We start from the raw sequence: 14,765 nt of genomic DNA on the forward strand, positions 1-14,765 counted from the left end.
GGGGTACAAGCTGGATGGCATTATACCAGGGGTAGGGCGACTGCAGATATCTAAGCAAGGGTGTCTTCATACAGATGAAGAGACCTGGGGAGGCTGGAACCATATTGAAGAATTTCCAGGCGTTGGTGATGGGTTGCATGTGGACAGTGAAGACCAGTGTGGGAATGACTGTTTTTAGAATGACTCATAGTTCTGGTTTGCTTAGATGAAGGGATGGAGGTGCAGTTCACTGACGGGTGGAGGACACAGCGTGCGGGAATATCATGGGTTTGGTTTTGAACATGTTGAGTTTTAGGACCTGTGAGACCTCTAAGAGGAGATGTCAAGAGAGCAGTTGGTGTACAGTTACGGGGCTCAGAGGAGGCATCCGTGGGAAGAAACATACATATGAGAGTGTTATGCTTATCGTGCATTATAATATAATATCATACCCAGGGAAAGAAGAGGGCTTACGATAAGCCTTGATTAACTCCAAACTCTATTGACTCAATAGAAAAGAGAGCAGGCAGACAGAGAAGCAGGTGAGTGTGGTATCGGAAACCAAGGAAAGAGAAAGTGTCATAAAAAGGCAGGGTGGGGAGGCAGTGCTCAAGCTTGATGAATGACACAATCAAAACATGTGTATTAGATTTAGATGTTGCCAGTGACCTTAGCAAAAGCTGTTTCATCTCTGGTATTGATTCAGTGCTATCTACTGTGTGACATAGGGAAGGTCACTTAACCTCCTTGATGTCCGTTTCCCCATCTGCAAAATAAGAGAAATGGGGCAAAATCAGAGGTTTTCAAATGTGTTGGAGAAACTGGGAGACGTTGTAGTGATGTCGAGCTTAGATTCTGGTGCCAAATTGCCTGGGTTTGAGCAACCACTCTGCCTCTGACGGCCTAAGTCCCTTGGGCAGGTAACTTACCCTCTCTCTGCCTGTCTTTCCTCATACATTTAAAAGTGATCACAGGATGACTGGAAGTAAAGTTGACCCCCAAACAACACGGGTTTGAACTGCATGGGTTTACTTACGTGCGGGTTCTTTTCAGGAGTCAGTATTACAGGATGAGAAGACCTGCGGTTGGTTGAACCTGCAGGTGTAGGACCCCGGATATGGAGGAGCTGGGTAATTGGAGGGCTGGCTCTGAGTTATACGTGGATTTTCGGATTTTCCACTGCACAAGGGTCGGCGCCCCTAACTCGCGCGTTGTTCAAGGGTCAACTGTATTAGCCATACATTTCGCTAATTAAATGAATTAAGTTGATGGCTCTTAAGGAGAGGCTCTTAAGAAGATATGGTGTTGGTGGGGCTCTGGGTGTCCCATCCCTGTTTCAAACAAACATTTCCACTTCGATGTGTTTTTAACATCTGAAATCTGCTTATGATTTTGTATGTAAAAAGAGTTTCAGCACTAACAGAAAACATGTGACATGTTTCTTCCAATTTGTGTAAAAGTCCACAAATTCATGAACGCCATACTAGGCATTCTAGGCCAGTGCTTCTCAATCTTAAATGTGCATACACATCGCCTGGGAATCTGATTCATGAGGCCTGGAGTGGGTCCTGAGAGTCTGCGTTTCTTCCAAGCTCCCCGTTGAGGCCAGTGATGCTCACCTGTGGACCACACTTTGCCTGTGTGGCAAACCTCGAGGAAACAGTACCAAAGTCAATGAGACTATCTGATCAGTTGACTGGTGCAATGTGAGGTGACCTGTTGACTTCAGAACTAATCTTTTCCTAGTGAAGGAGACCACAACGGAAGTTATGCAAAGTAGCACTGTAGTCACCGAGAACCTGTCTGGTAGCCCCTGCAGGAGCCCCACTGTGCTGACCGCCCCGCTTCTGTTTCTGCGACAGGTGCCTGCAGAACTACATTCCCGCCCACAGTCTAACCCTCTCCTGCCCCGTGTGCCGCCAAACCTCCATCCTGCCCGAGAAGGGGGTGGCCGCGCTCCAGAACAACTTCTTCATCACAAACCTGATGGACGTGCTGCAGCGAACTCCAGGCAGCAATGCTGAGGAGTCCTCCATCCTGGAGACAGTCACCGCTGTGGCTGCGGGGAAGCCTCTCTCTTGCCCAAACCACGATGGGAATGTAAGTGAGCGGATTGAAGGCACTGCCTGGCTGAGGGGCTGCTTGATTTGGGGAGGCTTTGGTCAATCAGAGGGTATATACACTGAAACAGAACTCCACCTGGAAGATGAGTGATTGAAAACACTTTTTACCTGTCCTCAGACTATTTTGCCTGCTTCCTTTCTCTGACCCAATTTATTTAAATAATAAGATCAATCTTCATTGTGCCGACTTAGCACAAATTGTTGGTTTCCCCAGGAGAGCAAACTGACAACTGTTTGCGAGCTGGGCATACTTTGACCCACAAACATCTGTGTAATAAATTATGGAGAAAGATTGAATAGTAGGTAAGTTCTGCAAATTGAGAATGATTATTAAAATGTTATTTACAGTGTTGTATTTTTCTTGTGAGGGAAATTTTTCTCATGCTCCATTAGACCCTATTCCTCAATCATAAATCCTCTGAAGTTATGTGAATCCCTGATCAGAGATTATAGCCTGTAGATTCCAGACATACTTCCTGCTGCCAGCAAACCCAGTAACCATTATAAACTCGGGAGGACCGGTGTGTACCATCAAACGATGGATTCACGGCAGCTATGTGGCCTTAGAGGCAGCATTGCATAGCAGCTCACGGCCAGCTTTGGAGTCAGACTGCCTGATTCCAATCCTGCTCTTCAAACTCATGTCCTGTGTCAGCTTGGGGACATTTACTAAACTGTCTCACTTCCTCATCTGCAGAAAGAAAGTAATAACAGTCTCCCATACAGGATTATTTGGAGAATTAAATATTTTAGTCATAGAATTAAATATTTGGAGAATTAAATATTTTAGTCCTTATTTGGAGAATTAAATAGTTTAGTCATAGAAAGCATACTGTAAGCTCTCTATAAATATTAGCTATTCAAATTATTTCTAATTAGTGGCTTATTTCATTTTTTTCTTTATGTAGTGGCCACTTCAAAAGTGTTTGAAACTGCTATAATCAAACCACTGAAGTCACATGAGGTTCTTAGGGCAAAGCAATAATTATTAGCCGTAACTAATGACTGTTGATCTACCTCTCATAGACCCACTGTGCTGCAGCCTGACTGGCCTCCTAGAACTTGCCAAGTGGTTTCCCACCTTGGGCCCTGGCTGCTGTCTGTTCCTCATGCCTGGAATGCTCTTCGTTCCCTCTTTATGTGGCTAGCTCATTCTCATCCTCCATGTCTCAGCTCACATTTCTACACCAGGCAGTCCTCTCTAGCTCACTCTCTAGGGCAGACCGCCTCTGACACCCGGTTTCCCGCCATCGTACCATGTCTTGATTTCCTTCATGACATTTGCCGTGTTCTGCCTGCCTCCAGCTGTGTATGTGCTGGCTTTCCTTGTAGAAAGTGAGCTCCGAGAGGGAGGGACCATGTTCATCATTATACCCCTAGCACTCAGCACAGCATCTTACACATGGAAGTGTACATATAAACAGAGACCAACCAAATGAGGAAAAGCAAAGGCTATTTACTCAGCACTTGCTGTAACAAGGAGTCAGACCATCACTTGTGTTTTGTCAGAGACTCAAAGTCAGGCAGAGGAGCGGGAAAGCTCTGTAGTGGAAAAAAGGGGAGGCCTCAGCTGTGCCCTGATTGGGAGTGGTTGGCATGGGGAAGCTGGGGGCCAACTAATTAGAAGGGGGACATCCTACGTGACTGCTTAGGGGTGCAGATTTGGCTTTCTATGGTTGGTCCTAAGTTGGAAGCAGGGACAAAAATTATAGAAGCTGTTAATTATCAAGACCTAGCCATTTGGGGTCAATTGGTACAGAAGTTATTATTTAGCTTTTTGGATTGTTAACAGGGATAGCAGTCTGACTTACAGCAGGCTGGCTTCCTGGTTTGTTTCATTGTGGATAAGGGGGTTGGTTTCTTGAGCAGGTTGTGGGTCACAGTTTTATTTTTGTATGGTCTGTGTGCAATTTTTTTTTTTTTTTTTTTTTTTTTGCGGTACGCGGGCCTCTCACTGTTGTGGCCTCTCCCGTCGCGGAGCACAGGCTCCGGACGTGCAGGCTCAGCGGCCGTGGCTCACGGGCCCAGCCGCTCCGCGGAATGTGGGATCTTCCCAGACTGGGGCACGAACCTGTGTCCCCTTCATCCGCAGGCGGACTCTCAACCACTGCACCACCAGGGAAGCCCCCGTGTGCATATTTATATTCAGTCTCTCAGAAGTCAGTAGTACATATTTTTAAACAAAATGGCCAGACACCATGCTAGGCTTCTCACACACCACTCTGTGTAAATTCGTACTGGTTACCTTCATTTTATAGATAAAGAAACTGAGACTTGAACAGTTTAAGTAACATAGCTAGTTGACACATCATAAAAGCTAGACCAGGAGGAAATAGCATCCTCAGCGTTTTGCTAGCCAAAACAAGAGAGACATCGTGGATTACATATCCTTAATTATTTAATCGAAAGCACACCAGGCTATCGATAACTGTAGATTTTCTGCGCACTGTACTCCCAGGGAGAGTTACCATGTAAGTTTTGCAAAAGGATCTTTAAAGGGTGCCCTCTTATGATGGCTTCTCACACTGGCTCTTAGTGATTGCTAAGACTGTCTCCCCCTGGGGCTCACATTCTGAATACTGGTCTGGGAAGGCATTTCCATCAGGTACCTGAGTCCCCTTCAAGAGTAGTCCAGGTGGAGCTCTCTGGAGATCTGACTTGATAGGGGAGTCAAGTTTTAGAAACTTTAGGAGATCTACTATAGACACTGGTCCAAATTTGGGGTGTAAAGGGCAGTCATGTGGGATGAGAAATAACGGCAACTGGAAAGATTACATCAATAAGTAAAGGCAGGAGCGTCGTGGAATTCAGGGATGAGCTGCAGCCCAGCACAGCTGGAGCACGGAGATGCCCAGTGGTGGTGGGAACAGAGGCGGGCTGGGGAATACAGGATGAGTCTAGAAAGATAGAAGGGAGAAATGGTGACGAGCTAAGAATGTCATCGAGGAAAGGTTTGACCTAAATTCCATAAGCAGTGGAGAAGCATTAAAACCTTTTAAACAGGAGATGGGTATGTTAATGGCATTGTGGGGGAAGAGCGTAGCAGAGACTGGAGGCTGCACCGCCAGTTGAGTTTAGTACTGAGTTGTCCAAATGCGAGATGATAAGGGGCAGAACAAGAAAAGCACCCGTGGACTTGGAGAGGGAAGGATGAACTTCAGAGAAGAGAGTATTCTTTCACTCGAGAATCTGCCTCCCACTAAGAAAAAGGCATATACGAAAATCTGTTCAACTAAGCTATGAAGACTGTGAGAATTGGAGCGATTCAAATTGATCATATAATAGGTCATTTTAAAAAAAATCACTGTATGTTTCCATTGTGTAGACCAAGTTCCTGCACCACAATGCAATAAAATTACACTAGTAACATATGTTACAGAAGAAACCCCAAATCTTTTTTAAAAGTTTGTAATTATTTAATCAAAGAAAAAATAGCAAAATTAGACTCTTTACAAAATATTGAAAGTGTAAGCTTTATCTATTAAATGTATAAGATAAAGTCATTATCTATACTCAGGAAATTTTATATGTTTAAGTATTTTATTTAAAAAGAGTTCATTTCAAGAAGTTAGGGAAAGAACATTAAAATAAATATATGGCACACGAAAAAAAGAAAACAGTAACGATAACCTTGGAGAGTTTGAAAATAATGAAACAGGGCTTCCCTGGTGGCGCAGTGGTTGAGAGTCCGGCTGCCGATGCAGGGGACACGGGTTCGTGCCCCAGTCCGGGAAGATCCCACATGCCGCAGAGCGGCTGGGCCCGTGAGCCATGGCCGCTGGGCCTACGCGTCCGGAGCCTGTGCTCCGCAACGGGAGAGGCCACAACAGCGAGAGGCCCGCATACCGCAAAAAAAAAAAAAAAAAAAAAAGAAAGAAAATAATGAAACAATTGTGTTGATGAATAAATCCAAGAGCTGAATTTTTTTAATTAATGAAATAATCTGACATCTGATAAAGCACCAAAGGGTAAATATAAATAAATCAAATTGGGACTAATAAAGAGATATCAGTATAGATAAAAAGAAGATTTTAAAATTAGTAGATCAATTCTCTGTGCTAAAGGCTAATATAGTGAAAGTTTGAATGAAGTGGATGATTATCTAGGAAACTACAAATGATCAAGAAAACCCAAATAGACCTATAATCTTGAAGAAAACTGGTGAAAGTTCATTTAAAACTGAATGCCTTCAAACCTGTATAAAACAGATATGATTCCTAGTATCTATACTTCTGGATCATAAGAAAAGATAGGAAGCTACCAAATTCACCTATGATATACTCATTAACTCTGACACCAAAATCTAGTGAAGACAGAACAAGAAGAAAACTATGAATCATTCCGTTTATGAAAGTAGCTGTAAAATTCTTATTTAAAATACCTGAGCAGGGACTTCCTTGGTGGTCCAGTGGGTGGGACTTCACTCTCCCAAGGTAGGGGACCCAGGTTCGATCCCTGATCCGGAAACTAGATCCCGCGTGAATACCAAAACTAAGAGTCCGCATTCCGCAAAGAAGATCCTGCGTGCTGCAAGAAAGACACGGCGCAGCCAAAATAAATAATTTTTTAAAAAATAAATAAATAAAATAAAATACCCCAGCAAACTTTTACCGTGTAAGAGCACTTACTTATTAATTAAGAAAAATATTGAATATCACAAAAGAAAATGAGCCTAGAACTTGAAAAATTCACAGATCTATAAACAGTTAATAATCATAGGAGAAAATAAATGTTAAGCTTCACAAAGAATTCCTAAAGATGTATTTCCTGAGCATGCCTGAGCAATAGAGACCCTTGGATGCCATAGGCTGCTAAGGAGAAACAGTCACAGAGATGCTAATTCCAGCAAAGGTAAAGAAGCCTTTAGGTTGAAACGTTCCCTGTTTCTCTATGAAACATATCACATCAAATCACATTAAAAATTAACTCTAAAGAAATGGATCCTCCTGGAGGTGAATGAAGCTATTTAAAGTGTGTTTTGAGCACTTTTTCTATGCTGGGTCATTATGAGTCTTTGGAATCATAAAACGTATAAACTAGCAAGAAGCCCTGGAAAATTTACTGTGTGTCTTGAATCATTCTATTGTTCCACCATAGATTGTAGGAGTTCTCTGCTGATGCTCCGAAACGGGGGTCCTCCCTGCATATTCAAGTCAAATGCATGCCATATTACAGATAAATGGCTGCAGTTAATTGCCATGGGTAAATCTTTAAAAACAATTCAAATGATTCATAAGATCGGGTAATTAACAATGAAGCAGGATGTTGCCCTCATAAACGGCCTGGTGCTGATCAGCACATGTGGATGAAAGCCTGTCATTTACTTTAAGTGCTGTGATACTATCTGTCTTCTAATTAAACTGCCATGGCTGCATTGTTCAAATACAAAGAAAAATGGGAATAATGGTCAGTGATTTAAGAGGTTCTTTGCACTTAAAGCAGACATTTGAGCTCATGCCTCAAAGTCCCAGAACACAAATGATCCTTAAGCCCTGTTGTTGCTGGCTTAGGTGCCTTCCTAACAAGCATGTTAAGAGGTGCAAAGGAGAGATCCTCATTAAGAATGCCCTGCTACTAATCAGCCCCCACTTCCAGAAGCCTGGCGGGGGGTGGGGGGGGTGGGGGGGGTGATGGCTGCAAGGCCCTGACCATCCTTTTCAGCACGTTATGATGCATATAGTCCTGCCATCTCCTCTTCTAAGGAACACAAATGGTGACTACTTGTCAACAACAACAAGCTCATCCTGGGCTCTGGCCCACCCACCCTTGGGAGCACCAGTGTCCTCTCACCCAAGGGGGATGAGTTCAACTGAGTTGCTCGCCTCCCACAATGAAGTCTCAGCTTGAGTCAAAGCTGTCAGAACCTGAGCACAAGCATTAGAGAATGACTAGTTGTAGACGCTTCAAAATGATTTCAGGGCCTTTACTTCCCAAGAAACATGCAAGATACAGAACCAGGGACAACTACCCAGGTCTGTTGTTATCTCTTCAAAGATGCAATCAGTTTCTTAAAATGGAGGTTAAAATCACTTAACATAAAGCTCAACATTTTAACCCCTTTAAAGTGTACAATTCAATGGCTTTTAGCATATTTAAAAGGTTGTCCAAACGTCACCACTATCTAATTCCAGAAGTTTTTCATTATCCCCCAAAGAAACTCCATACCTGTTAAGCAGCCATTCCTCATCCCCTCCCCGACACCCCAACCCCTGGCACCCACCAGCCTGCTTTCTGTCTCTAAGGATTTGTCCATTGTGGACATGTGATATAAATGGAATTCTACAATATGTGGCCTTTTGAGTCTGGCTTCTATCACTTAGCATAATGTTTTCAAGGTTCATCTATATTGCGGCGTATATCAGAACTTCATTCCTCTGGTATGGCTAAATATTATACCATAATTTGTTTATCCATTCATGAGTTGATGGATATTTGGGTGGTTTCCACTTTTTGACTATCATGAATAATGCTGCTATGAACATTCATGTACAGTTTTTGTGTGGACATACGTTTTCAGTTCTCTTGGGTAGATCCCTAGGAGAGTGGAATTGCTGGGTCATATGGTAATGTTTAACCTTTGAGGAACCGCCAACTGTTTTCATAGAATTACACCATTTTACATTCCCACCAGCAAAGTATGAGAGTTCTGATTTTTTCACATTCTCACCAACACTTGTTATCTGATTTTTTTGAGTCTAGCCCTCCTAGCTGGTGTGAAGTGGGGTCTCACTGTGGTTTTGATTTGCATTTTCCTAGTGACTAATGATGTTAGAGTATTTTCCTGTGAAAACTGTCCATTTGTTTACCCTTTTTGAAGAAATGTCTATTTAATTCCTTTGACAATTTTTGAATTGGGTTCTTGAGTTGCAGGGGTTCTTTGTATGTTCTGGATACTACATCCTTATCAGATATATAACTAGGAAATATTTTTCCCATTCTTTTTACTTTCCTGGTACTGCCCTTTGATACACGTTTTTAATTTGATGAAGTCCAATTTATCTACTTTTTCTTTTTTTGCTTGTGTTTTTGGTATCATATCTAGGAATCTATTGCCAAGTCCAAGGTCATGAAAATTTAACCCTATGTTTTTTTTCTAGGATTTTTATAGTTTTAGCTCTTACATTTAGGTTGTTAATCTATTTTGAGTTAATTTTTGTATATGGAGTGAGGTAAGGTTTCAACTTCATTCTTTTACACATAGATATCCAGTGGTCTTGACATCCCTGTTGAAAAGACTCTTTTCTCCCATTGAGTGGTCCTGGCACCCTTTTCAAGAATCAGTTGACCATAAATGTATGGTTTTATTTCTGGACTCTCAATTCTATTCCGCTGATCTATATGCCAATTTTTATTACTCTAGCTTGGTAGTAAGTTTTGAAATAGGGAAGTGTGAGGCTTCCAATTTTTTTCTTCTTTGGAAGGTTGTTTTGGCTATTCAGGGTACCAGTGTAATTTTATATAAATTTTAGGAACAGCTTGTTCACTTCTGTGAAAAAAGAAGTTGGAGTTTTGATAGATATTTCATTGAATCTGTAGATCATTTGGGGAATATTGCCCTCTTAACAATATTAAGTCTTCCAATTCATGAGCATGGGATATCTTTCCATTTATTTCCATTATTTAGGTATTCTTTAATTTCTTTCAACAATATTTTGTAGCTTTCAGTGTACAAGTCTTGTACCTTCTCTGTTAAATTTATTCTTTAAGTATTTTATATTCTTTTGGATGCTATTATAAATGGAATTTTCTTAATTTCATTTTTGGATTGTTCATTGCTAGTGTATAGAAATACAACTGATTTTTGTTTGTTCATGTTGTATCCTAAAACTTTGCTGAATTCATTTGTTAGTTCTAATAGTGTGTGTGTGTGCACGTGCACATGTGTACATTCTTTGGGATTTTCCATATATAAGTCATCTCTGAACAGAGAAATTCTTACTTCTTCTTTTCCAGTTTGGATGCATTTTATTTTTCTTGCCTATATGCTCTGGCTAAAACTTCCAGTACATTGTTGAATAGAAGTGGCAAAAGTGGACATCCTTGTCATATTCCTGATCTTAGGAGGGAGTCACCATTAAGTAAGCTGTGGGGTTTTTACAGATGCCGTTTTTCAAGTTGAGGAATTTTCCTTCTATTTCTAATTTGATGTTTTGTTTTTTTTTTTTATCATGAAAGGGTGTTGGGCATTGTCAAATCCTATTTCTGTATTTACTGATCTGATCATGTGGAATTCTTCTCCATCTTATTAGCGTGGTGTATTACAAATATTGATTATTGTATGTGGACCACCCTTGCATTCCTGGAATAAATCCCACATGGTCATGGTGTTTAATCTTTTTAATATGCAGCTGGGTTCAGTTTACTAGTATTTTGTTAAGGATTTTTGCACCTATATTCATAGGGATTATTAGTCTTTAATTTTCTTTTCTTGTGTGATGTCTTTGACTTTGGTGTCAGTATATTACTGGCCTAATGAATTAGGAAATGTTCCCTTCTCTTCTATTTTTTTTTTTTTTTTTTTTTTTGTGGCACGCGGGCCTCTCACTGCTGTGGCCTCTCCCGTTGTGGAGCACAGGCTCCGGACGCACAGGCTCAGCGGCCATGGCTCACGGGCCCAGCCGCTCCGCGGCATGTGGGATCTTCCCAGACCGGGGCACGAACCTGTGTCCCCTGCATCAGCAGGTGGACTCTCAACCACTGTGCCACCAGAGAAGCCCTTCTCTTCTATTTTTGAAGAGTTTGGGGATTGGTGTTAATTCTTCTTGAAATGTTTGGTAGAACTCACCAGTGAAGCCGTCTCGCCTTGGACTTTTCCTTGTTGGAGGTTTTTGAATATTGATTGATCTCTTTACTTATTGTAGGTCTATTCATATGTTCTATTTCTTCTCTGAGTTAGTTTTGGTAGTTTGTGTGTTTCTAGGAATTTATCCGTTTTATCTAGGTTATTTGATTTATTGACATACAACAGTCCATAGTATTCTGTTTGTCAATTTTGTTGATTCTTACAAAGAACCAACTTTTGGCTCATTGATTCTCTATATTGTTTTTCTATTCTCCATTTTATTGATCTCCACACTAATCTTTATTTCCTTTCTTCCGCTTGCTTTGGGTTTAGTTTGTTCTTCTTTTTCTAGTTCTCTAAGGTGGAAGCCTAGGTTATTGATTTGAGATCTTCTTTTTCATGTAGACATTTACAGCTATAAATTTTACTCTGAGCACTGTCATAAGTTTTGATATGTTGTGTTTTTATTCATCTCAAAATATTTTGTACTTTCCCTTATAATTTCTTCTTTGACTCATTATTTGTTTGTGTTATTTAATTTCCACATATTTGTTAATTTTCCAGATTTCCTTCTGTTATTGATTTCTAATTTCATTCTACTGTAGCCAGAGAAGATACTTTATATGACTTCAGTGTTTTTAAATTTATTGAGACTTTTGTGACCTAGTGTATGGTTTCTTCTGGAAGATGTTCCGTGTGTACTTGACAAAAATGTGTCTTCTGTTATTGAACAGAGTGTTCCACATGTGTGTGTTAGGCCTAGTTGATTTATAATGTTGTTCAAGTTCTCTATTTCTTTACTGATCTTCTAATAGTTATATCATTATTGAAAGTGGAATATTGAAATCTCCAACTATTATTATTGAACTCTCCATTTCTCCCTTCAATTCTGTCAGTTTTTGCTTCATATATATTGGGACTCTGTTGTTGGTTATATATTTATTGATAATTGTTATATCGTCTTGATGGATTTACCATTTTATTATTATATAATGTCCTTTTTTAATTGAAGTATAGTTGATAATGTCCTTTTCTGTCTGTTATAACAACTTTGGTCTTAAAACCTGTTTTGTCTAATATTAGAATAGCTACTCCAGCTCTCTTTTGGTTACTCTTTGCATGAATATCTTTTTCCATCCTTTTACTTTCAACCTAATGTGAGTCTCTTATAAACAGCATAGAGTTCACACATTCAGCAATGTTATTATAGACGTACTATGTGCAGGGAATTATCTAGGCTCTGGGTGAGAGAGTTTCAGTGCTCAGTAACTTAAAATCTTATAAATATTTCATAAAAGGGGTATGAATAAAATTGCTTTAGTGGGTGCATTCACTTTGTGAAAATCCATCAATCTGTGTTAGGATTTATGCCCTTTTTTTATGTGTGTTATACTTCAAGAAAAAGATTCCCCCCGCCCCAAGTGCTTTCGGAATTCAATATTGGAAGAAGTTATTTCCAGCTGAGAGAATAAGGGGAATGCCTTCACAAAGAAACTAACCTTCAGGCTTTATGTTATATTGATACCGTGAGTTCACCACAGTCAGGGTAAGGTGGTTTTATTTTCAGGTAAGCAAATGATATCATCAGCACCATCATCACTGCTACTACTTATTAAGAACTTACTACGTGCCAGTGCCAGGCATCATCTGAGTTCTTTGTGCATGTTAATCTACCAAATCCTCATAGCAGCCCTATGAAAGAGATTAGTACGTTACACGACCATCTCCATTTGCCAAAGCGAAAATTGAGACACGGTGAGGTCACGTAAGTGGTGGAGCTAGGATGCAAACTGTTGCATCCAGCTCATCTCTTATCCAAACAGTAGCCGTTCTCAAGGTGCAATCCAGGAACTCTCATGGGTCTCCAGACCCTTTTCAGGGGACCCACAAGGTCAAAACTATATTTGTGATAATACGAAAACATTATTTACCTTTTTTTTTTTTTTTTTTTGCACGGGCCTCTTACTGTTGTGGCCTCTCTCGTTGCGGAGCACAGGCTCCGGACGCACAGGCTCAGTGGCCATGGCTCACGAGCCCAGCCGCTCCGCGGCATGTGGGATCTTCCTGGACCGGGGCACCCACGTCCCCTGCATCGGCAGGCGGGCTCTCGACCACTGCGCCACCAGGGAAGCCCTATTTACCTTTTTTACTCTCAACCTCTCAAGAGTATTCAGTGGCATTTTCCAGAGACTCTACTATGTGTGCTAGCAAAACAGATTGAATGCAGAAGCAGATATGAGAATCCAGCTGTCTTCTATGAAGCCAGACACTGAAGAGATTTACAAATATGAAAAGCAATGCCATTCTCCTCACAAAATTTTTGTTTTTCAAAATATACTTTTCATAAATTATATTATTAAACATTTATTTTTGCTTTTGATAAATTAATCAATATTTTGAATGTTTCTCAGTTTCCATTTTTAACATAATAAATAGCTATAGATATAACTCATATAAACACAAAGCATTCGGAATCCTCAATCATGTATAAAGCGTGGAAAGGGTCCTGAGAGCAAAAAGTTTGAGCACCAAAGTCCTATACTGTTCTGCCTTAGGGGAGTGGCCAAGAAAAGCTGGTTTTGTGGCCATAGCAACAGCTTTGGAGTCCGATCCGCCTCTGTTAGGGACCTGGAACATAAAAGTTTATCTTTCCTTTTCTCCTGTGAAACTGGATATAATACTGCCCACATCCTGGGGAGGCTGTGAGAATTAACTGAGAGGGTGCAAGTGAAAGCTTAGTGCATGGTCAGCACTCAGTCACTGGCACCAAACCTGGAATTGCTCTTGTGTCACCCGCAGGTGATGGACTTTTACTGCCAGTCCTGCGAGACGGCCATGTGTCGGGAGTGCACGGAGGGGGAGCACGCGGAACACCCCACAGTCCCCCTCAAGGACGTGGTGGAGCAGCACAAGGCCTCACTCCAGGTCCAGCTGGACGCCGTCAACAAAAGGTGTGCATACCTCCGCCTGGCTCCTGACTGGCCGCCTGTGGCCTCAGGGTCTCGTGTCCCACTGGGATAGAAGATCCATGTCACCTAAATAAATTGTCCTTTGATCATAGGGCTGTAGTCATAAACTAGTGAGTGATGAGGGTCATCCCCTGACCCTTGGTAAAATTCCAGCCCCTTTTTGTTATGAGTGGTGGTTTTCCTTTTAGTACCTTAGTATGATTAAATGAACAAAATATACTCGAGGAAAATACACTCTCAGGAGATCTCTGAAATTTGTGCCTGAAACCAGGCTGTCTGAAGAGCCTTTCTTAGCTGCTGTTCTTGACACACTTAGAAGCCACTGTGCAGACCGTGACTGGCTCATCTCTGTCTGAGCAAAATGGTCCTGAGCAGCAAGTGCTCAATTTTCCTTCTCCTTCCCCGCTTCCAGGCTCTTTATTTGGAAATGAAGAAACAGAGTAGCTGTGTGATGCATGAGAAAGACCAAAGAGAGCAAATAAACAGCAAAATGAAAATAAATCTCTTTACCAAAAGTTGAAGTGAGAAAAGTGTGGCTATTCTATACTAATTAAAAGAACTTGGAAACTTGCAAGAAATTCCCAGGAAACTCTGAGTTTGGATAAGTTTTTCATGTGATTGGGTAAAAAGATACAGCTATATATTTAGACCAGTGGTCCTCAACCAAGGGCAATGATACCCCCCAAGGGACATTTGGCAATGCCTGGAGACAATTTGGTGTCACAACTGTGTGTGGGGGCGGGGTAGAGGAAAGGATGCTGTTAAACATCCTACAATTCACAGGACAGCCGCCTGCAACAAAGAATTATCTGGCCCAAAATATCAATATGTCAAGTTAGAGAATGCCTGATTTATTTATTTTTTCTTTTTCTTCTTATTTTTTTATTGAAGTATAGTTGATTTACAATGTTG

At 41.1% G+C, this 14,765-nt stretch overlaps 1 protein-coding gene across 5 annotated transcripts in view; it reads left to right on the forward strand.

The window, feature by feature from the left end:
* Window positions 1-14,765, forward strand: part of TRIM2 (tripartite motif containing 2) — a 121,368-nt gene that overhangs the window by 66,409 nt on the left and 40,194 nt on the right. For all 5 annotated transcript variants that reach the window (XM_060116524.1, XM_060116520.1, XM_060116525.1 and 2 more), the window contains 2 exons: window positions 1,842-2,079; window positions 13,684-13,835. In XM_060116524.1, the coding sequence (XP_059972507.1) occupies window positions 1,842-2,079; window positions 13,684-13,835 (390 nt within the window). The remainder of the gene's footprint in view (window positions 1-1,841; window positions 2,080-13,683; window positions 13,836-14,765) is intronic.

The sequence above is a fragment of the Mesoplodon densirostris genome, chromosome 1 (genome assembly GCF_025265405.1).
Source record: "Mesoplodon densirostris isolate mMesDen1 chromosome 1, mMesDen1 primary haplotype, whole genome shotgun sequence".
Taxonomy (NCBI): domain Eukaryota; kingdom Metazoa; phylum Chordata; class Mammalia; order Artiodactyla; family Ziphiidae; genus Mesoplodon; species Mesoplodon densirostris.